We start from the raw sequence: 22963 nt of genomic DNA on the forward strand, positions 1-22963 counted from the left end.
CTTCACAAGACAGAGGATACAAAAGGCCTTGGAAACATCTCCCTGTGCCTCTTTCCTGCTCCAGCCTCTTCACCGTTCAGACCTCTGGCCTCATGGGACCATGGCACCGCTCAGACCTCCTTCCCAAGTGACTAGGGTCCTGCCAGTGATTTGGAAGCAACCAGAAACTTGGCTTAAGCCAGCAGTTAATACGTCTGTGCTACAAGCCTGACCCAAGGACTTTGCAATTACTGCATGGATTTGATTCCTTAAACAAATTCTTTTTCTTTCGTTCTTTCGTTCGTTCTTTCTTTCCATTTTTAGGGTATGTCTAGACTGCATCCCTCTGTCGGCAGAGGGATGCAGATTAGGCAGGTCGACATTGCAAATGAGGCAGGGATTTAAATATCCTGCGCCTAATTTGCATAAAAATGGCCGCCACGTTTTGCCGACTCAGCACTTTGTTGGTAAAAAGTGGCAGTCGGTAGGGGGATCTGTAGAGAAAAAGCCTTTTTCAACAGATCCTATAAACCTCCTTGCAGGAGGCATAAGGGATCTGTCGAAAAAGGCTTTCTTTCTCAACAGATCCCCCTTTAAACTGCCACTTTTTGCCGACAAAGTGCTGAGTCAGCAAAATGTGGTGGCCATTGTTATGCAAATTAGGCACGGGATATTTAAATCCCTGCCTCATTTGCAATGTCGACCTGCCTAATCTGCCTCCCTCTGCCGACAGAGGGATACAGTCTAAACACGCCTTATATTAAAGATTGGCAACAGCGCATGATTTTGGGGTGAGATCTGAGTTACCTATTGACGTGCGTGTGTGACTGTTCCTTTGGGATCAGCTTTTCTTTGATGAGATTGGAGGGAAAGAACCACTCACCTCTGAATCTGGTGGTTTTGGTGGTAGTCCAAAGACTTGAACATCTCCGTAATGCTTTTGGGACTTTTTGTTAGCTCGTGCAGTGAACAGGAGGTTATTTTTGTGGCTGGTTTGATATGTCTGATGGAAGAATAATCCACAGCGCTTTGGGGGGAATGTGCCGTGTTTCTCAGCGCTGTGACCTGAATTTGGCGTTCTCCCTTGTGACCCACAAAGGCCCAGTTATACCCTTCAAGCTAAGAAGCCCCCTCTGCCTCATCCACCTTCTACAGACTCTGGAGACCACACAGAACCTCACCCATCCTCCCTGTATGGATAGAAGAGGCTCAGAAGCACCTCTCGACCCCGATAGGGTTGCCAGATGGTTTCAACAAAACTACTGGACAGGCTTGACATTACATCACAATCGACATTCCATCTTATTTAGAAAATACCGGACATTTATATTGTCTCAATTTGTTTCCCGAACAGAAAACTCAAAAACTGGACTGTCCGGTTCAAAACTGGACACCTGGCAACCCTAATGATCGACAGCTCCATAGCAGATGCACCCCCAGCCTAAAGCTTTCGCCTTCCCCTCTGAGCCAGCGAGCCACAGCCAAGAGGGGCTGTAATAGGTGCGGGAACTCAGGGTGTAGGTGGGCGGCAGGGGGGTGGGATTGTATTGCAGCACCCACGGGCTCCTGGCCTAGCATCCAGGTTCCCGGCTGCCTCCCTGCACACCAGGGATTCTGCTTCGGCCCTGTGCACTGGGGGCTCTGCTGCCAGCCAATGTTCCCATTACTGTTCCCCTGCCCATGTGCGGAATAAATTTGGTGCTGTGCATCGCTGCATGTGCGGATGTGCACCACCAGGAGAGAGACACACACCTAGCAGTGGGTGCTCAGCTACTCATCTGGGCGGCACCCGAATCTCTCCTGGGTGGCCGCCCACGCTCAGTTTACAGGGAATCCTGCCGGGCTTTGGGGGGTGCTGGCCGCCCCAGCTGCTGCCCCGCACGCCTGGGCTTTGCTCCCGGCCTCAGGGCAGGGGAAAGGAGAGGAATTAGCCTCAGACCCCCGCCCCCCAAGCTCTCCAATAAATGCTCCCGCGCCACGGAGGGCGCAGCGCTGGGGAGCGCAGCGCAGGACGCGCTAGGAGCCGGAGTCGGGACCCGTTACCCGGGCCCTGCGGTGCCGCTGCTCCGGGCCGGGCGGAGCCATTCCGGGCCGTGCCGCCAGGCGTCCCTGTGGCCGGGCTCCCGGCTCTGCTAGACCGTCCCTGCCGCCCCTTCCTGCCCGGCCCGGCGCAGCCCCCGGAGCGCGGCGCGCCAGGGAGCCGGGGGCGCAGCGCTGCGCCATGGGCAGGAGGAGGGCGCGGGCCGGGGAGCTCCCCGTGCAGGTAGGGGCGGTCACGATGCAGCCCGGGCTCCGGGCAGAGGCGGCCGGGGAAGCGGGAGCCGGCAGCGCTACCCCGCCGGGCTGGGAGGAGCTTGGCCGCTGCGCGCCCCCCCCGGTCCAGCTGGGCTTGGCCCAGGCCCGGGCAGGGCCATAGGATGCTCTGCGCTGGCCCCTGTCCAATCGAGGCGGAGCTGGTAGGAAAACAGCCCGACAGGAAACCTGGCCAGGGATGGAGAATCCGCCCCCCCATTGCCCCAGTGGCTAATTGCCTGCTCCAGTAATGGCCCCCGCGGGGACCAAGCCAGCCCCTGCCTTTCCTAGGGCTTTATAGTCATGGCTTGTTTTATTGGGGGCGGGGGTGGGCTATAATGTGTCCTGCCCCCCAGGGTGGGTTGGAGGGAGGTCCTGGGGAGGGGGCGTGTGGGGTCCTGTCCCCAGGGTGGGCAGGAGGCTGGCATCTGGTTCGTTCTGCATTTCTTACCTTTCCCTGTCTGTGCCTGCTGCCTAGTTTCCTCCTCTTTCCTGGTGGCTCCTATTTCTCGTTGCTGCCGTTCCGCCGGGAGGGGTGGTGGGCCAAAGCTGGCCTGGGCTTCTCGGTGGTTTGATGGGTAGCCGGGTTCGCCTGGAACTATCGGAGACTCGATCTGCCACAGGCGATGGGGAGGTCCCGTGCTATGGGCCCGCAGAGAGACACCACAGCTGGGCCAAGCTCGGCTCCTGGCCTGGGCAAGGAACCGGACCTGGCAGCTAAACACGCGGGGCTGCAGGTTTTGTCTGTGGTTCTGGCTGGGTCTGGTGCCGCTGTGAGTTGCTGGGTCCTGGTCTGCGGGGACTCTGCTTCTGATGATGCGCTTGGAGTTGTGGGGGACTGTCCGGTGGCCTGTCGGTCCCGTCGGCCTGTTGCCCAGATGCCTACGTTGGTACGTAAGTGACGGAAACATTTCATCTCGTCCTTCGCTGGCTCGCACCCTGTGTGAGGGGCTGAGCTTTAGTTTGTATCCTATTGGCCTCCTTACCCCCTCTCCCTTTATTGTGAGTTTAGTCCCTCCACCCACCACCTGTGAGCTGCAGGCTGCCCCACACATACAGCCCCCTCTCCATTGGGATGTGAGGGGCCGCTGCCAACCGCCAGATGTTCCTTCTTTCCTGCAGAGTGGCTGCTTTTTCCAGACCCCCTGCACCATCCCAGCCCCTCTCTCTGCCCTTGCCTCACACATCCTCAACCTCATCTTCCCTTGAGGCCAGCTAATCAATTTCTTCTTGCCCTATCTGACACTGAACGTGTGTCGTTTTGTCGGAAAACTCTGCCCCCCAGATTACATAGCACAACACAAAACCTCTCTGTCCCTGGAGATATTTACAAGCAGATTGGACAGACCCCTGTCAGGGATGATCTAGATGGTGCTTGGTCCTGCTGTGAGGGCAGGGGACTAGACTTGACGACCTCTCAAGGTCCCTTCTGGTTCTAGTCTTCTATGGTTCTCTAATATTGTGGAAGGTCTCTGCCACTTTCCCATCATCCCAGTGTTTGCTCTGCTTGTATGTGGGAGTAACTGACTTGGTGGCAGGGATGCTAACCTAAAAAGATAAGACTGGCCATCCTGGGTCAGGCCACAGGTCCATCTAGCCTAGTGTCCTGTCTTCAATGCCAGGTGCCCCAGGGGCAGTGAACAGAACAAGGAATCATCCAGCGATCCTTCCCCTGTCTCCCATTCCCACCTTCTGACGAGCAGAGGCTAGGGACACCATTCCTGCCCATTCTGGCTAATAAATATTGATGGACCTAACCTCTGAATTTATCTCGTTCTTTTTTGAACCCTGTTCAAGCCTTGATCTTCGCAACATCCTCCGGCAAGGAGTTCTACAGGTTGACTGCATGTTATGTGAAGAAAAACTTCCTTGTGTTTGTTTTCAACCTGCTATCTATTCATTTCATTTGGTGACCCCTAGTCCTTGTGTTATGGGAAAAGGAGCTGGGGCCTAGCACTGGGGAGGCCTGACGGGTGGTGTCCAGTTCTTGACATCAGGCTTCAGGAAGGATGTGGCTACAAACTCCTCTCAGGGATGGTTTGGCTTCAGTTGGTCCTGCCACAGCCCCGGTATCCCTCTGATTGATGTGTCCAAGTGCGGGCTGAATGTTGTGATGTGCACTGATAGGGCAGTGATGTGTGACACACAATTCATTCCTCACATGGATGGTGTGTGGTGGGTGGGGGGGAGGGTTCAGTGTGGGGGAGTGGGCTCAAGACTGGGGCAGAGGGTTGGGGTGTAGTAGCTCTGGATCGGGGGGGTGGGCTCTGCAGTGGGGCTGAGGATGGGAGGTTTGGGGTGCAGGCTGCTTCTCCCCTGTCCCCCCTCCCATTGCAGCCCTGAGCCCCCGTGCAGGGAACTGAACTTAGCTCCGCACAGCAGGCAGGACTTGACGCCCTCTCGAGGCAGCGTCCGGCCCTGAGTTGCTGCAATTCTATCATTGTGCGTTCTGACTCCTTTCCCTTCCTGTGGGCCTTGCCCCGTACACCGTCTGCTGTCCGACACCAGGAATGCTCCTTATTCCATGTGTGTGAAGTCCCAGCGCCGCAGGGCTCCATGTAACCAGGTCCTCAGGCAATTCCGAAATGCATGTGCCAGAGCCAACGTTCCCTCTAATTTTTTTCACTCGTGTGGAATATGTATTGTGCGGTGCAGGTGTGCACCACCCATAGAAACACATGCTGCTGGCTGTGGAAGGCGGTGGGTGCTCTGCCAATCAGCTGGGCGGCATTTGAATCTCTCCTGGGCTGTCGTCCGAGCACTCAGCTTACTGGGAACCCTGGCCAGAGTCAGTGGAGACTGGACTCAGACCCAGATTCCCGTTTTGTACCCCAGGAGAGCGTTTGCGCCCTCTGCTCTGACGAGGCCCGAGAGAGCCAAGGGCACCTTCTCTTCCCTTCTAGGACCTTGATGTTTCACCTGGGGGAGGTGATCAGGTGACAGCTGGCTGCCCTCAGGACTGGTGTCTGCTGTCAGGCGGGTTTGCACAGGGCCCCCTTCCCCCTCCCCCCTCCTCCCCAGCTGGCTGAATCTGGGGCATCAGGCGGCGGGAGCAGCAGCAGCAGGGCTGAGTGGGGCTCTCTGTGCTTGCAGGGCCGGGTGACGTTCGAGGAGGTGGCCGTCTGGTTCTCCAGGGAGGAGTGGGAGACGCTGGCGGGCTGGCAGAAGGCGCTGTACCGGGATGTGATGCTGGAGAACTACAAGACTCTACTGCTCCTAGGTAACGAGTGCCGGGGGCTGGGGGAGTCGGGTGTTTGGAAGCATTGTCACTGCCGGGTGCGCAGACCGGGTCGGGGTCCCTTCCATGAGTCCATGGGACACCCTGAAATAGCATCCCCGGGGGGGCCTGAAATACCATCCCAGGAGCCAGCTTGTGCCCTTTGTCACACTCGGAATTAGCCAGCTGGCTCTCCAGCTGCAGGGAGCTAGCCAGGAACTAGCCCTTGCCCCATGCTAGCTAGCCAAGCGAGTACGAACTCTGCGGTTAACCTTCATGGTTACACGCAGGCCCCTCCTGCCCCCCCACGCTGCTGCCTCTGTATCAGAGGCAGCAGCCTGGGGAAGGGGAGATGGGAGCCAGAGTTTGCAGAGAGCTGGCGTTTAAGCTGACTCCCCGCATGCACTGGCTCCCGCAGAGCTGCCTCTCTCCCTGCCCCGTGTGTAAACGTGCAACTGTTGTCAATTTCAGCGATTACACATTTACCAAAATAAACATTTTAACATCCCTACCTCCAAACATGCAGGGATAAGAACATAAGATCACAAGGACAGCCAGACTGGGTCAGACCAAATGTCCATCTAGCCCAGTGTCTTGTCTTCAGACAATGGCCTCTGCCAGGTGCTCCAGAGGGAGTGAACAGAACAGGAAACCAACAAAAGATCCCTCCCTTGTCACCCATTTCCAGCCCTTGACAAACAGAGGCCGGGGCACCACCCCTACCTAGCCTGGCTAATAAGTATTGATGGACCCATCCTCCATGAATGTATCCAGTTCTTTTTAGAACCCTGCTAAAGTCCTGGTTTTCACCACATCCTCTGGCAAGGAGTTCCACAGGTTGACTGTGCAACGGGTGAAGAAAATGTCCTATTGTTTGTTTGAAAGCTGCTACTGATTAATTTCATTGGGTGACCCCTGGTTCTTCTGTTACGGGAACGAATAAATAACTTTTCCCTTATTCACTTTCTCCACACCTGTCATGATTTTATAGACCTCTAGCCTATCTTCTCCCTTAGTCTCCTCTTTTCTAAGCTGAAAAGTCCCAGCCTTCCACAGATGTAGCTTTGACAGATCCGAAGACTGGTTTTCCCCTCTCTGCACATTCATCCTGACGGGGACCCCTCCAGTAGTCAGAGGGACATTTCCATGCTCAGCTACTTTTCTGAAGCCACTTTTCTGACGCCATCTCTGCAACACTCGGTAGAAATGGATGTTTTCTTTCAGTGGAAATTAAAACTGGCCTTGATGTTTAGAGTCCTACACCCAGGGAGACACATGGGCTGTGCAGGTCCCAGGCGCTGGCTCAGATCAGACCTAATGCTGTTTTCTCTCCCCATAAACAGGCCACGTGGATGCCAAACCTGAGATCATCGCCAAGCTGGAACGAGGGGAAGAGCTGGGTGCTGGGGAGCTGCAGGCCCTGGAGTGGGGAGCGATCCCTCCAAGTGTTTCCAGGGGTGAGTATCCCCAGTGCATGCCTAAGGCACTTCCCCAGAGTTTGGGCTGTAGAAACAGATTTTTTTTTTTGTTTTTTTGCTTGGGTGGAAACCGCTCCAAACTGGAGATGCAAACCCAAGGAGCAGCCTGTTGGAAACTGGGCGTTTCCATCAAGATTCATCACGTGGAAGCATTTTTTTTTTTTCAAGGAACCTCTGGGCCTTGTAGGATACCTCTGGGTACTGAAACATCAGTTATCACTGGGACACTTCCTGACAAAATCAGATTACCATACTGTTTAGGCTGCAGAGTCACACACCAAAGCTAGGAAATGCTGAATTGATGTTTACCCAGGCAACTGAAATCCAGCCCCTTGTTGCGTGCATGAAGATGCGTAATTACATGCTCCCACACTAGCTTTGCACACGACACATGCAGCAGGCGTGGGGTTAGGTTGGCGTGGGGAGCTGTCAATCGCAATTTTCCAACGTTCTGATGCTCGACGTGGCCACCTAAAGAACGTTCCTCTTACTGCAGTTGCTTGGCATGGAGAGGGTCTGTAACTTGACCTCTCACATGGCTGCCTGGTTAATTCCCACTTCTCAGGATGTGAAAAGTTTGAAACACAACGGTCCTGCAGCACCTTAGAGACCAAGAAAAAATGTAGATGGGATTGTGAGCTTTCGTGGGCAACTTTCCAACCTCTGAAGAAGTGGGTTGCACCAGCTACATGTTTTGTCAGTCCCTAAGATGCTGCAGGACTATTTAGTAGTTTTTTAAGTTTTTCCAGTTCCAGACTAACATGGCCACCCCCTGAAGCTTTATTAGGGTGCAGATTTTCAGATTGCTAACGTGAAGCCTGTCATTGATGCAGGATGAATAAAAGCTGAATTGTGCTATGTTTTGATTTTAACGTGGTTCAGAAAAGAACTAGATAAATGCATGGAGGTTAGGTCCATCAATAGAATCATAGAATCATAGAACTGGAAGAGACCTCAGAAGGTCATCAAGTCCAGCCCCCTGCTCTAGGCAGGACCAATTCCAACTAAATCAACCCGGCCAGGGCTTTGTCAAGCCGAGACTTAAACACCTCTAGGGATGGAGACTCCACTACTTCCCTAGGTAACCCATTCCAGTGCTTCACCACCCTCCTAGTGAAATAGTTTTTCCTAATATCCAACCTGGACCTCTCCCACCACAACTTGAGACCATTGCTCCTTGTTCTGCATCTGTCACTACTGAGAACAGCCTCTCTCCATCCTCTTTGGAACCTCCCTTTAGGAAGTGGAAGGCTGCTATCAAATCCCCCCTCACTCTTCGCTTCTACAGACTAAACAGACCCAAGTCCCTCAGCCTCTCCTCATAAGTCATATGCTCCAGCCCCCTAATCATTTTGGTTGCCCTCCGCTGGACCCTCTCCAATACATCCACATCCTTTTTGTAGGATACTTATTAGCCCTCTGGTGTCCCTCATCTCTGTTTGTCTGAAGCTGGGAATAGGTGACGGGATGATTCCCTGTTCTGTTCACTCCCTCTGGGGCATCAGGCATCGGCCCCTGTCGGCAGACAGGACACTGGGCTAGACGGACCTTTGGTCTGACCCAGTCTGGCTGTTCTGATGTTCTTATGCTGTAATTTTCCATCAGGGAGTTGGAAGAAAGCTAAAAAGGAGACCAGCCTGGAAGAAAGTGGTAGAAATGCTGAGGAGACCCCATCCCAAAGGTGCAAAGAGAACGTTTTCTGCAAACAACGGGGACGGTCCAGCAAACTCCCCAGGGACCCTGCTCTCCAGAGACGCAGCCCAAAGGGGAAGCTGCTGACATGTGCGGAGTGTGGGAAGAGCTTCACCCGGAGGCAGAATCTGAGCACGCACCAGAGGATCCACACTGGCGAGAGACCGTACGAGTGCGGCGTCTGCGGGAAGCGCTTCGGCCGCATGCAGCACCTCGTGGCGCACCAGCGCGTCCACACGGGCGAGCGGCCCTACCCCTGCCCCGCGTGCGGCAAGCGCTTCAGCCAGAAATCCAATCTGTTCACGCACCTGACGGTCCACACGGGGGAGCGGCCCTTCCGTTGCCCGGAGTGCGGGAAGCGCTTCAGCCAGAGGGTCTACCTGGCCCAGCACCAGAAAATCCACACGGGCGAGAAGCCGCACCGATGCGCCAAGTGCGGGAAGGGCTTCATCCAGCGCAAGGTGCTGCTGACGCACCAGAAAAGCCACGCCGGGGGGGGAGGGCCGTACCCATGCACCGACTGCGGGAAATGCTTCACCACGCAGCCAGGCCTGAGGTACCACCGGAGAATCCACACGGGGGAGCGGCCGTATCCCTGCGCCCTGTGTGGGAAAGGCTTTGCCACTAACTCCCGCCTGAAATATCACCAGCGCATCCACACAGGAGAGAGGCCTTACCAGTGCAGCGACTGTGACAAGCGCTTCCGGCACAAGTCGGCTCTGGCCTCCCACCAGGGCATCCACACCGGGGAGAGGCCCTACCGCTGCCCTGCGTGCGGGAGCAGCTTCCGCCGCCGCAACGGGCTCGTCAAGCACCAGCGGACCCACACCGGCGAGCGCCCCTACCCGTGCGGGGAGTGCGGGAGGCGCTTCGGCACGAGGAGCACGCTCACCGACCACCAGAGGACCCACACCGGGGAGAGGCCCTACAGCTGTGGCCACTGTGGGAAAAGCTTCAACCGGCTCTCGCAACGGCGGAAGCACCAGCGGATCCACACCAAAAAGCGTCCGGAGTGCGCCGCGTGTGGGAAGCGGTTCCGGAGCGAGAAGGAGCTGGCCACGCACCAGAGGGTCCACACGGGAGAGAAGCCCTACCAGTGTCCCCAGTGCCAGAGGAGCTACCATCGGAAGAACGAACTGGCCAAGCACCTGAAGAGCCACGCGGGGAAGGAGCCGTAAGCTGGTGCTTCTGGACGCTGGGCGTGGACGGCACCGCGCCAGCCATGTCCCGGCATTGCCCCGTTCCGTGAGTGTCTAGCAGAGAGGGATCTGAGAGCCAGGAATGTGGGAGGCACAGGGAGCAGCCTTGGGAAGGCAGGGCGCCGTCTGGGCGGTATCTCCGTCCCTGTTTAGGGTCAGAGCCAGGAATCCGAGGTGCAGGCAGGTCTGTAACCCTCTGCTCTTACTACTGAGAGCTCAAGCTGGTTCTGTCTGATCCATCCAGCCTCTTTCATCAGGCCAAGAGAGCAAGGCAGGCTGGGAGTTGTAGTCTCCAGAGAGGCCCGTATTGTCATAGGCCTGCTGAGGCAGGTCTGGGGTATATAAGAAGCTGCCTTCCTTCGAATGTAGGAGAGATTCGGAGACAGCCCCGAGGGCACGCTGAGAAGGGGGCAACTTATCTTTTTCTTTGGTTGGCTCATTTGACCGAGACTGAGGTGATTGGAGCGTGTCGCCACACAAGTTTACAACAGTTTAGTGAAACCAATATTACACCAAATTGAAACCGGGACACACTCCTGTGTGGACACATTTATTTCAGTTTATTTGGGGTTAGGTTAAATCCGTTCCTGGTTGCTTTAAGAGACATGGAGCAAGCCTGGTTTAAAGAGAAGGGAAAATGTGCACCCTGCTTTTTGGGCTGTTTAATTAAAGAGGCTCAAAATTGCACCAGTGTGCCTGGACTGTTCGTTATTCGGGTCCCCCGTCCGGTTAAAAAAAACAGCTAATACCGGACAAGTGAAACGTCCGGCATTTCCTGTTTCCCTCGGACGGAAGCCCGGTTGTGTCTGGCGGGAGGCAGGGGAGTGAGGAGCGTGGGGCCATTTAAAGGCACAGCGCCTCCCCCCCCCCCCCAACAGAATTTTTTCCTGGTGTCTTTTTTTTGGGGGGGGGGGATGGGTGGGGGGGGGGATGTTCGGTATCTTTTGTTAAACCATCTGGCAACCCTAGTGTTGTCCCGTTCTGAGCACCACATTTTAGGAAAGATGTGGAGAAATTGGAGAAGGTCCAGAGAAGAGCATAATGCTAAAAATAATGAAAGGTCTAGAGTACATGAGCTATGAGGGCTTGTTTAGTTTAAGAAAGAGAAGACTGAGAGGGGACTTAATAGTTTTCAAGTACCCAAAAGAGTGTTTACAAGGAGGAGGGAGAAAAATTGTTCTCCTTGGCCTCTGAGGCTAGGACAAGAAGCAATGGGCTTAAACTGCAGCAAGGGAGGTTTAGGTTGGACATTAGGAAAAACTTCCTACCTGTCAGGGTGGTTAAACACTGGAATAAATAGCCTAGGGAGGTTGTGGAATCTCCATCACTGGAGAAATTTAGGAGCAGGCTGTCAGGGATAGAGTAGACGGTGCTTGGTCCTGCTGTGGGGACTGGACTCGTGGCCTCTCGCGGTCCCGTCCGGTCCTAGGACTCTGTGGTTCTATGACAATGGCGAGAACCCCAAGTAGCTGCCTGTAGAACAGGGCTCCCTGCACTAGCCATGGTGCCAGGCTTTGCAGGGGGTGGGACTGGCAGTCTCCTGCGACACCTAAATCGGCGCTACTGAGTTAAGGCCCAATGCTGCTTGGAGGCAGAGTGTCGGTGTCGGGCCGGGGAGCTCGGCAGGCGGTGGGGAGAAGCCAGGTGGGGGGTGAGCATAAGTGACACTTGTGGCAGCGCCTGGACTGGAGAGTGGGGAAGAGAAACCAAACCACAGAGCACAACGGTGTTGCCGATTGCAGCTGTGCTGGGAACAAGCCATGTGCTAAGCAGCTGCCTGGAAAACAGCCAGGTCTGTAAAACGCGCCTGCCTGGGGTCCCAGGGAGGCTGCGGACTCAGCTGCCCAACAGAACGTCTCGGGGCAGAGCGAGAGAGCTACTGAGGCCGGGACGGGGGAGACAGAGCAGCGTCCTGCAGCCGCTTCGGTTGGGTCCCACGGCTGCTGTGCACAAGGATCTAATCTTGGTCCTGCTCAGGCCGGGCCTGTCCCTGCAGTGGGAGGGACACGTTCTATGTAGGTCTCCCTGTTGCCTGGGAGAGGGGACAGAGGCTAATTGGAACTGACAGGGCGCTCCCCTCGCTGCTGGTAGGATACGTTCGAATTAAGCTACGCAACTTCCGCTGTGTTAATTGCGTCGCTTGACTCCAAATACCTTAACTCGACTTTTGGCACCATCCACACGTTTTCCCCATGAAATATGTAATTGGTTAGTCTCAGAGGTGCGGCCGTCCCCGTCATTTTCTGGACCAGGCCGTTAGTTGGAGGGGAGGGGGACGTATTTCCTGCGAGGAAGCATCTCTCGCTTCCCTTGCTGGGCGTTTGGTTGCATTCCCCCACGAGCTGTGGCCGAGGGACTGAGGTGAACACTAGGAAATGCACTTCCCTTTGAGGCTCAAAATGTGTCTGCAGCCCTTTCCTTCCCCCCACTTCTGCTCCGGCAGCCTCCAGTCGCCGCTAATTGAAGAACAGCTGCATGGGCCTCAACAATTTGTCTCCTCAGAAGTTGGGCCAATAAAATATATCCCCTCCCCCATCTTGTCGGCTAATATCATGGGCCTGGCCCAGCCACCATAGCGCTGCAGGGAGGCAGTTCTGTTCTAGTTGTAGTGCAGGGGGTTGGGGAGTGTGGGGGCTTAGTTGCCCCACAATTTGCCTTAAGCATCCAATAGCTGGCTGCCCCGGCAGTGGCTTCCCCCAGCCCTGGCGGCCCCGCGGTGGCTGCTCCTTCCGTGACGGTCTCCCCTGCTTTGGGGGAGCTCACCTAAGGCTAAAGGGGTGTGTGCCCACGCACCCACCCGAGCGGGTCTCCGCTGAGTGGGGCAGGGGCACAGGGCACCTCTGGCTCAGGAGTGGGAGCAGCCTTTAGACTCCCTAGGGCTTGGTTTAAAGAGAGAGTGCACTGACCCACTCACCGGGATACAGTCGCCCTCACACACACGGTTTCTCTTATAGTCACCCCCATGCTTCCCCAACACACACACACACACACACACACACACACACACTCTCGCTCTCTCTCCCCCCATGCTCCTCCTACGCGCACACACTCTCCCCCGCACTCTCCCCAACACACACACACATGCTCCCACAACACACGAGCACGCACACACACACACACTCACTCTCGCTCCCCCTACACGTGCGCAAATACACACTTTCCTCCACACTCTCCCCCATACACTCTCTCTCTCTCTCTCTCTCTCTCTCTCTCTCTCTCTCTCCCACACTCCCCCAAAATAAACAGACACACACATGCTCCTGCAAAAACTAGCGCGCGTGCACACACACACACACACACACACTCTTGCTCCCCCCAACACACACACACACACACACACGGTACTGTTCTCGGCACTTCCTGTTAAAAGGTGCATGTGCACCCATCCCTGTAACTGTATCCTTTCAGAGTTGGTTAAGGATCGCAGGGTTGTTATGTGATTTTTTTTGGCTGCTCTGCGCGTTCCATGATTTTCTTCCTCCTGTGCTTAAATTCCATTCTCTGGCTGTGTCCAGACTCAGGGGTTTTTTCGGGAAAAGTAGCCTTTTTCCGAAAAAACTTCACCTGCGTCTAGACTGCAGCCGCGTTCTTTCGAAATTAAATCGAAAGAACGCGGCTTTTCTTTCGACGGCGGTAAACCTCATTTCACGAGGAAGAACGCCTTCTTTCGAAAGTGCTTCTTTCGAAAGAAGGCGTTCTTGAATGTAAATAGGGCTTCTTTGAAAGAGAGCATCCAGACTCACTGGGTGCTTTCTTTCGAAAAAGCGGCTTGCTCTTTCGAAAGTTCCGCGTGCAGTCTAGACGCTCTCTTTCGAAAGAGGCTTGCAGTCTAGACATAGCCTCTGAGAGGTGAGTTCTCAAATGCCTCACCTGATGTGGCTGGAGTAGTGACCATTAATACTCTTATCACCATCTTAGGCTTTGTCATTCATTATGTAAAGTGATACAATAAAATAACAGTGCCCTGCGAGAATGTAAATGCAGCTCGTACTTGCTTGAGCAGCGCCAATTAAAAAAAATTTGCTCAACACATAACTTGAGATGCTCTGCAGATGGTCGCATATTCTCAAAATGTATTTTTTAATGGTAGCTGTAAAATTTAATATGTATGAAAATCAATGCCGTTCCCAGACTGATGCTAACAGTAATGATGGAGTCAAATGCTAGTGAGCCACAAATGTGATTGTGAGCAGTAAATATAAATGCTAAATTAATGAGAAATATAAATTCTTGTTCATAATAAAAGAGGAAAAAAACTTTAATTGCATATCTTCACATAGCACACAGTCTACCTATGGAACTCCTTGCCAGAGGAGGTTGTGGAGACCAAGACTTTAACAGTGTTCAAGAAAGAATTAGATAAGTTCATGGCGGTTAAGTCCATCAGTACTTATTAGCCAGGGTGGATACGAATGGTGTTCCTAGCCTTTGTTTGTCAGAGGCTGGGAATGGATGATGGGGAGGGATCACTTGATGATTCCCTGTTTTATTCATTCCTTCTGGGGCACCTGGCATTGGCCACGGTGGGCAGACAGGACACTGGACTGGATGGACCTTTGGTCTGACCCAGTCTGGCCGTTCTTATGTTAAAGTGAAGTAAATATATTTTTAGTGGAGTGAATAAAATGGACTGAAACCAGTAACCAAGGGCAGTAACACAGAGTGTGGGGAAAGTAAACAGATGTTGTTTGTTTTTCTTGATTGCTACTAATGAGCATGTGCAAAGCATCACCCTGGTGCTTCTGAGATCTGTGCTAAGTCTCCCGAACGGACACATCCAGCTTTGGGATTGGGAAAATCTGACACAGTTATCTCCTGCTTGCGTATGTTCGTGGGCATACGTCTAGCTTGCACTAGCACATTCACATCCACGGTATTTGTTATTACAGTTGTTTAGTGTTGAGAGACCCCAACCATCACCAAAGCTCCAGCATGGCATGTGGTGGACATTCGCATAAAAAAATCAAGTTAATAACACCATGTGTATAATGTAGCCAGACGAAGGTGGCGAGACATTTGCTACAGCGGCTCTTCCATAGTTACTGGTTAACAACGTTCATGATTTAAGAAATCACCCACTTCTTTTAGAGTTCACTAAATGGACACACCCATTTTATGTCATCAGCTGTGTTGTGCTCAAGGACTAAAAGTCAGAGCTAGGTTGCAAATTTTATTCATGCAGATACACACGCGTGGCAATACACGTCTTTCCCTACCCAAGCCACCAGGTCGCTTATGCACATGCAATGCCTGCCACATACTAACCTGCACAGAGACGCTTCTTCTTACACATCTCCAGGGACTGCTGAGATGACCTAGATGGAAGGAGGGGGGGCTAGAGAGGAGGGAGGCGAGGGAAAGAGGCCAGAGATTCAGGATGGAGGTGGGAGGGGCAGTGAAGGGGAGAGGAGGGAGTGTGAGGGTAGGTGTGTCTACACAGCACCTTAAACTCAAAATAAGATACACAATTCACGCTTTGCAAATTGTGTCTCATCTTGAATCTATTTCGAAATTGCTTATTTTGAAATTTGGTGCATCTACACAGTGCCAAATTTCAATATAACGCGCTATTTTGATCCATCCCTTAACCTGCATGGTACCAGGGTTACAGGGATACCGAAAGAGCACGCCTGTTATTTCGAAAAATATTTCAAAATAATGGGTGGCTTGGTAACACACAGGGTAGCCATGTCCAGTATCCCGAAATAGCCATACCATGTAGACATAGGTGTGTGTGTGGGGTGGACGAGACACGGGGCAGCTGAAGGCTACAGATGTGGGGGGCACAGGGGTGTATAGGGACAGAAAGGGATTGCAGCCATGCATGGAGGTGAATGGCGTGCAAGGGGGTGGTGAGGGACTTGGGGATGGTGTGTCTGGGAGGTGGAGAGGGAGGGTGGGGACAGGTATCAGAGGCAGGACAGGATGGGATAGAAGGAGGGATGCAGTGAGGGGGATGGGGCAGGGTGTGTCATGGGGATGGATTAGGGAGGTCAGGTGGCCAGTTTTGGACTGGAATCAGGGTGCATCTGGAGGCAGGGGCGACTGCTGATTAATGACAAAGTGGGGGCACCGAGGCGGCCATGTGACTCCCCTGACTCACCGGGAGCTGAAGGAACAGAGCATGCTACGACTGTGTTGTTCCACTTTTCTCTGCCACTGCCAGTGAGTACAGGAAGAAATTCAAATGCCACCCATCTGATTAGCAGAGCACCCACAGCCTGCAGCAGGTGTGTCTATGGGTGGTGCACATCTGTACATGTCTTGGTGCCTATAACACCATTTATTCTACACACAGGTAGAACAAGTTAGAGGGAACATTGCCCCTGTGCTAGCTCTGGGTGCTGTGCTAATCACCTGGGCGGCCCTGGAACCTCTCCTGAGCAGCTGCAGGAGCACCCAGCTTCCAGGGAATGCTGACCCTGACGCCTGCTGCTGGTGTCAGGCCCCCCTCGAGTTCTCTGGGCTGCCCAGAAACTCTGGCCTTGCTGGCTGCTTGCCCCTGGTTCCTGTCGCCCATGGAATTGTGGGGCACGTGCCCCCCACTCGTTGCCCCTGCGTGGAGGCTCCAGTCAGCACGGCTGGCTGGGCCATTGCATGTCTAGTTTGTGGCGCTGCTGGCTCCTTGTCAGCTGCTGTGCAGCTGTCTGGCTGCATGCCATGAGCTACCCCAGGAGCTGGTGGTCAAGGGACTGGGTGGTCATGGGTCTGGGTGTCCTGGGTGGTGAGGAGATGGATGGGGGGGAGTGTAGATTGGGTGGATGGTTTCTAGGGGCTGGTTGGGGGCAGAGCGAAAAAGGGCCCCAGGAATGGCAAGGGAGAGGAGAGCAGAGGGAGTAGGATAGAGGGTGGTGGTCCTACGGGGTGTTGGATACAGGGCAGAGGTCAAGCCATGCCTGGCTCTTTGTGGGGGGGGGGGGGGGGGAGATTAGGTGCAGTATCTCTCCCAGCCTTCTCTATCCAGCCCTCCAGACAGTTTCTGTACCCAGTGTGGCCCTGGGACCAGAACGTTTGCCCAGCCCTGAACTAGCCCCACTCAAGTGCTTTGCAGGCTTGTCCCCATCCCACTCTCAATTTACGCCTTCCATTATTTGATCTGAGGAAGTGGGTCTGGCCCACGAAAGCTCATCACCTAATAAACCATCTTGTTAGTCTTTAAAGTGCTGCATAGTCCTGGTTTTTGTTTCAGCTACACCAGACTAACACGGCTACATTTCTATCACTACTCCCCCTCCCAGGCATCCTTCCCTGTCATGACTCTCCACACCCCATCCCCCCCATTATAGCGTCCCTCCTCCCTCTTTGTTACCCATCACTGCATCCTCCTCAGGGGCCTGAGGTGCTGCAGGGGCTGTGCCCTGTAGGGCACCTGGAATGGGGTGTAGGAACAGTTTGGGGAAGCAGCGACACCAGCCAGCAGCACAGAAGGGCTAAGGAGCCTTTGGGCCCGACTGGCCCTGCCCCATGAGCCCTGCAGCCCAGGCCAGGCCTGGTGGGCAGAGAACGGAGGGAGCTGGGCTCAGGTCGGGGCTGGTTCATGCAGAGACAGGAGCTGGCTGCCCTCCCATTGGAGGGAAAGGAGGGTCACCAGCCTGCCAGCCATGGCAGCCCCCAGGAGCCCAGCGCTGTCTCTGGGTCAAAGCAGATGGACAAAGAGGCCTGGGAGCAGCCGGCCTCAGAGGAACCCGAGTGTGAGACGTGCTGACCCACCCCCTGCTCCAAACTTACAGCTGCTGCACCTGGAAGAACCTGGGATCTCAGCAGGCAGGTCCCACAAGGGGCCACCCAGCAGCAGCAGCACATCCAGGGGCCGGGGTGGGGGGCAGCAATGAGAACAGCCACAAGGCCTTGTGCAGCCCAGCGTGACGGTGACAGGGGGAGCTCGCCCCACGCTGCACAGGGAACAGGGTGACCAGGTGCTGGACTTAAACACTTGGGCTACGTCTACACTGGACCCTTTTCCGGAAATGCTTAAAACGGAACAGTTTTCTGTTATAAGTATTTCCGGAAAAGCGCGTCTACATTGGCAGGATGCTTTTCTGGAAAAGCACTTTTTCCGGAAAAGCGTCCATGGCCAATCTAGATGCGCTTTTCCAGAAAAAAGCCCCGATGGTCATTTTTGCGATCGGGGCTTTTTTGCGGAAAAGACTACTGTGCTGTCTACACTGGCCCTTTTCCGGAACAGTTTTTCCGGAAAAGGACTTTTGCCCGAATGGGAGCAGCATAGTTTTTCCGGAAAAACACTGACAATTTTACAGTAGATCGTCATTGCTTTTCCAGAAAAGCAAGCAGCCAGTGTAGACAGCTTGCAAGTTATTCCGGAAAAGCGGCTGCTTTTCCGGAATAAGTGGCCCAGTGTAGACACAGCCCTGATCCACAAGGCACCCAGGCCTGTGAGTGTCCAGTTCTCCTGCGCTGCCCACGGGCAAGCAGTTGAGTCGGCATGTCAGTGCCTAGCCTTAGGGGCTTCCCAGAGGGCTGTGTTCTGCCCCACACCCACCCACAAGTGCAGCTCCCACTGGCTGGGTCAGTGCAGGGCAGGAACTACTACTGGGAAGTGCAGCAAGCAAGGGCGGCCCCTGAGCCAGCTCCCCTGGGACAAGACCCTGGCCCCTCCTATTCTGCCCTCCTCCCGCAGCACAGTTCCTGCAGCAGTTGGGTGGTAGGGTCATCACCCACAGGCCCTAATTCTCCAGGCAGAATGGTCAGGGGGCAGCCAGCAGGGGCAATCTGGGAGGTTAGGGAATGGAGGGGATTTGGATAGGAAGGAGGGGGTCCCATGGTGGTGGTCAGGGAGCAGGGGGGAGGAGCCACTTGTCATCACCTATATCCCCCAACTTAAACCCGTCCAACACATTATCAATAACCTACAACCTATACTGAACAGGATACTACACTCCGAGAGGCTCTGGGAGACAGACCCATAGTCTCCTATAGACAACCACCTAACCTCAGGATGATTCTTACCAACAACCTCAGGACATACCACACTAATACCAACCCTGGAACTTTCTCTTGCAACAAACCCCATTGCCAGCTTTGTCCACATATTTACTCTGCTGACACCATCCAGAAATATAATTTATGCCATCATGTGCCAACAGTATCCGTCTGCTACGTATATTGGACAAACTTCTCAGACACTTCGCCAAAGAATTAATGCCCACAAATCAGACATCAGACAGTTTCACAAAGAAAAAACAGTTTCCTATCATTTCACCCAGACTGGGCATTGTCTCGAGGCCCTAACTACATGTATCTTACTTCAAGGAGACTTTAACACCAGACTACAAAGGGAAACCTCAGAACTGTCATTCATGCTTAAATTTGACATTTTACAAATGGGCCTTAACAAAGATGCTGACTACCTTACCCATTACAAAGATAGCTTCCGCAATTATCACCCCTAATATCATTATCTCATAGACACTAACTGTCCCTCCTCACCCCCCCCATTCTAAAATCTGATTTGTCAATTTTATGTGTGTTCACTTTTTTTTTATTGTATCCTTTGGTATATATGGTTGTGACTATTTTCTTCCACAATTTGATCTGAGGAAGTGGGTCTGGACCACGAAAGCTCATCACCTAATAAACCATCTTGTTAGTCTTTAAAGTGCTACATAGTCCTGTATTTTGCTTCAGCTACCCCAGACTAACACGGCTACATCTCTATTACTGTTCTGGGGTTTGTAACGTATGTGCTGATTCATCACTAGGAAGGGCCGTGGCGCTGTTGCCCATCTGAGTCACTTTGTTCTGATCCTTCAGCGTGTGGAACTCCAGAGGTTAGTTTGACAGTTAGGGCTTCTGGGTCCTATTCCCAACACTGCCCCTGTCTGGCTGTGTGAGGTTCCCTATCATGGAAAGGAATTATAGATGCTGGGGCGGGGTGCAGTAAAGCCCCGTTCTTTCAAACTTCCATTGTGCAGCTTCCCATGTGAACCCATCACCCAGTGCACACAGGGCCAGAAGCAAGCGAGTCATCTTGTGGCCACTAGATGGCGCTGCAGCATCCCACTTCCCCAGTCTCCTGATTATTTGATTGTTTAATGAGCTGATCTGGCCCCATCCCAATTTGATGTGATCAGTGGGATTCTGCTGTGTAGCAGCAGCTGAACTAGTCCATTTTCCTGGCATTTCATGGTGTTTAAATCATTAAAAGGAGCAGCTGCTTATTCCAAACTGAAGTGTCTTATCTAGTTTCTAAATCAAGGTGTCTCCTCCTTGTGCACGAGACTACCTAAGGCATGGGTTTCCAAACTGGGGGCTTGCAGAAATTCCAGGGGGTTCAGAAGACAACCTGTTTATTGCCCCCTCAAGTTGTTCTGCTATTTTTGTTTTTTGGCCCTGGTCAGTTCCTTTTCTTTTCTTTTTTGCTCAATAAGTTTTGCTGCTAGGTTTTTTTTTTGCGGGGGGGGGGGGGGGGGGGAGAGAAGGCATGAGGGTTTTTCAAAAATCAAAAAGGGGGAGTGATGCCAAAAAGTTTGGGAACTACTGACCTAAGGGAATGTAACTAACAGGAGATGCTTTTGTTTTGTGAAAAAACATATTTTTCCAAAGAATTCCCATCCAAATCGATTCCTGATTTCACAATGCAAACTTGTTCATTGTTCATGGAACTTTCCAACAGAAACTGTTTCTATTAAAATGTTCCCCCATCTCAATTTCTAGACTGCTGTTGGTTTTTCTCTCTGGCATGCCCTCATCTTGCTGTGTGACCTGGGGCAGGGCATGTCCCATCTCTGTGTCCCACACCTCAGTCTGCCCAGTGGGAGGAGAGACACTTGTGTAACTCCTGGCAGCAATGTGTCTGGGTAGGAGAATGGGTAGCTAATAGGGTTATGAGGTCCTCAGAAAAACGGGACACACTTGATCGTGGGCGGGGGAGAGGGGGGGAAGGACCGGCCAGGAGGGGGGGGCGGGGATGGCCTGGAGGAGGGGGGGTGGAAAACAGAGCTGGGGGGGGGGGTCAGGGGCTGCGGGGCTGGCTGGGAGAACGGGGAGCAGGAGGAAGGGAGGACGGGAAGCAGAGCTGGGGAGGGTCGGGGGCCATGGGGCTGGCCGGGAGGAGGTGGGGACCTGCAGGAAGGGGGGTGGGAAGCAGAGCTGGGGGGGAATGGGGAGCTGGGGGGCTGGACAGGAGGAGGGGGGACCAGAGGAAGGGGGGCGGGAAGCAGAGCTGGCGGGGGGGGGGGGTGCATTCCCCTGAGCAACACACGGGGACAAGAGACGAGCAACTTCCAGTATCACCAAAAGAACTGCAAACAATAAAACAACCTTTTGTGAAACAGGAGTTTCTGATAACAAGAGGGCCCTCGTCAGTTTATAGCCTTCCATTAGAGAAGACAGCATTAGATCCTAATGCATCTTACATAAAGAACAGGCTTGGAAAAGAGAATGTACAGATCCCTAACAAAGTTATTATGGTGATGGGAGCAACCGGGTCAGGGAAAACTACTCTCATCACGGGATGATCAACTATGTCCTGGGTGTGCAATGGGAAGATGAATTCAGATTCAATCTCATCCATGAAATTACAAACAGAAGTGAAGCAGAGAGCCAGACACCTGAAGTAACTGCCTACGAGATAAATTACAAAAATGGCTTCCAATTCCTCTACTCCATATCCATAATAGACACCCTGGGATTTGGCGACAATGGAGGGATAGAGCGAGACAAAGAGATTACAAGGCAGATCCAAGATTTTTTCTCCACCCCAGGGGCCATTGATCACATTGACGCCATCTGTGTTGTAGTTCAGGCCTCACTAGCTTGTTTGACTCATGCCCAGAGGTACGTGTTTGACTCGGTGCTCTCTATTTTCGGGAAGGACATAAAAGACAACATACAAATCCTGATCACCTTCGCCGATGGACAGACCCCCCCATGTTCTAGAAGCCATTAAAACAGCTGATGTCCCTTGTGTTAAAGATGTCCAGGGTAACCCTATGTATTTCAAATTCAATAATTCTGTATTCTTTGCCTGTAATGCTGCAGCTGCTGTGGGCAGTTGTAATGTTGATGAAATGTTCTGGAAAATGGGAGCCATGAGCATGCAAACATTTTTTGAGTATTGAAATTGGAATCCAGAAGTTTGACATTAACACAGGAAGTTCTCAGAGAGCGGAAGGAGCTGGAGACGGCCATGGAAGGGCTGCAGCCACAAATCAAAGCCGGTCTGATGAAACTAGAAAAACTGAGGAAGACTTGGGAAGCTCTGGAGCAGCATAAGGATGAAATGATGGCAAATAAAGACTGAGTATGAAGTAGACAAAAGAGTGCCGATGCAAATAGACATCTCTGGTACAGGTAACTACGTAACAAACTGCCAAAAGTGTCAATTTACCTGTCACTATCCCTGTATGATCTCTAAGGATGATGGTAAGCATGGGTATGCAGCTATTGACAGAAATACAGGATATTGCAGAGTTTGCCCTGGTAATTGTGTCTGGAAAATTCATTATAATGAAAAATACAGGTGGGATTATGAAGTACTACAAGAGAAACAGACTTATGCACAACTGAAGGAAAAGTTTGAGAAAGCATCTCGGGAGGTGTTATGGATGCAGAATGTGTTTGAGAAGCTATCTCAGGAATACTCTGCTATGAAAGAGATATTAATTGAGCTGATTGATAAATTATCTCGCTGCCTCCAACGTCTGCAAGAAATTGCTCTGAAACCCAACCCGCTGTTCACTCCAGAATACATTCCTGTTCATTGTCAGAAGAACAGGAATTAAAACCTGGCTACCAAGAAAGAATAAAATCACCGTGAGAAGTGCGGAAAGTAGCTGAGATTAAAAAAAAGATTGCTGAAAAGGAGGTCATGCTGCCAGGAGAAAGGGATATAGAATCATAAAACACTGTAAATGGAAGGGACCTCAGGAGGTCATCAAGTCCAGTCTGCTGCTCTCACAGCAGGACCAAGCATCATCTAGATCATCCCTGACAGACATGTATCCAACTTGCTCTTAAATATCTCCAGTGATGGAGATTCCACGACCTCCTTAAGCAATTTATTCCAGTATTTCACCTCTCTGAAAGGAAGTTTGTCCTAGTGTCCAACCTAAACCTCCCTTGCTGCAGTTTAAGCCGCTTGCTTT

At 52.9% G+C, this 22963-nt stretch overlaps 1 protein-coding gene and 1 pseudogene across 1 annotated transcript in view; both read left to right on the forward strand.

Annotated features, from left to right (window-relative positions):
• The window catches only part of LOC102456504 (uncharacterized), a 34208-nt gene extending 23667 nt beyond the window's left edge, over positions 1–10541 (forward strand). The window contains exon 4 of the mRNA XM_075919775.1: positions 8739–10541. Coding sequence (XP_075775890.1) covers positions 8739–9836 — 1098 coding nt within the window. The 3' untranslated portion in view covers positions 9837–10541. The remainder of the gene's footprint in view (positions 1–8738) is intronic.
• Positions 10542–15234: 4693 nt separating this feature from the next.
• On the forward strand, positions 15235–22871 carry LOC142826884 (uncharacterized; annotated as a pseudogene).
• Positions 22872–22963: the final 92 nt, after the last annotated feature.

Source organism: Pelodiscus sinensis, chromosome 2, assembly GCF_049634645.1.
Source record: "Pelodiscus sinensis isolate JC-2024 chromosome 2, ASM4963464v1, whole genome shotgun sequence".
NCBI lineage: Eukaryota > Metazoa > Chordata > Testudines > Trionychidae > Pelodiscus > Pelodiscus sinensis.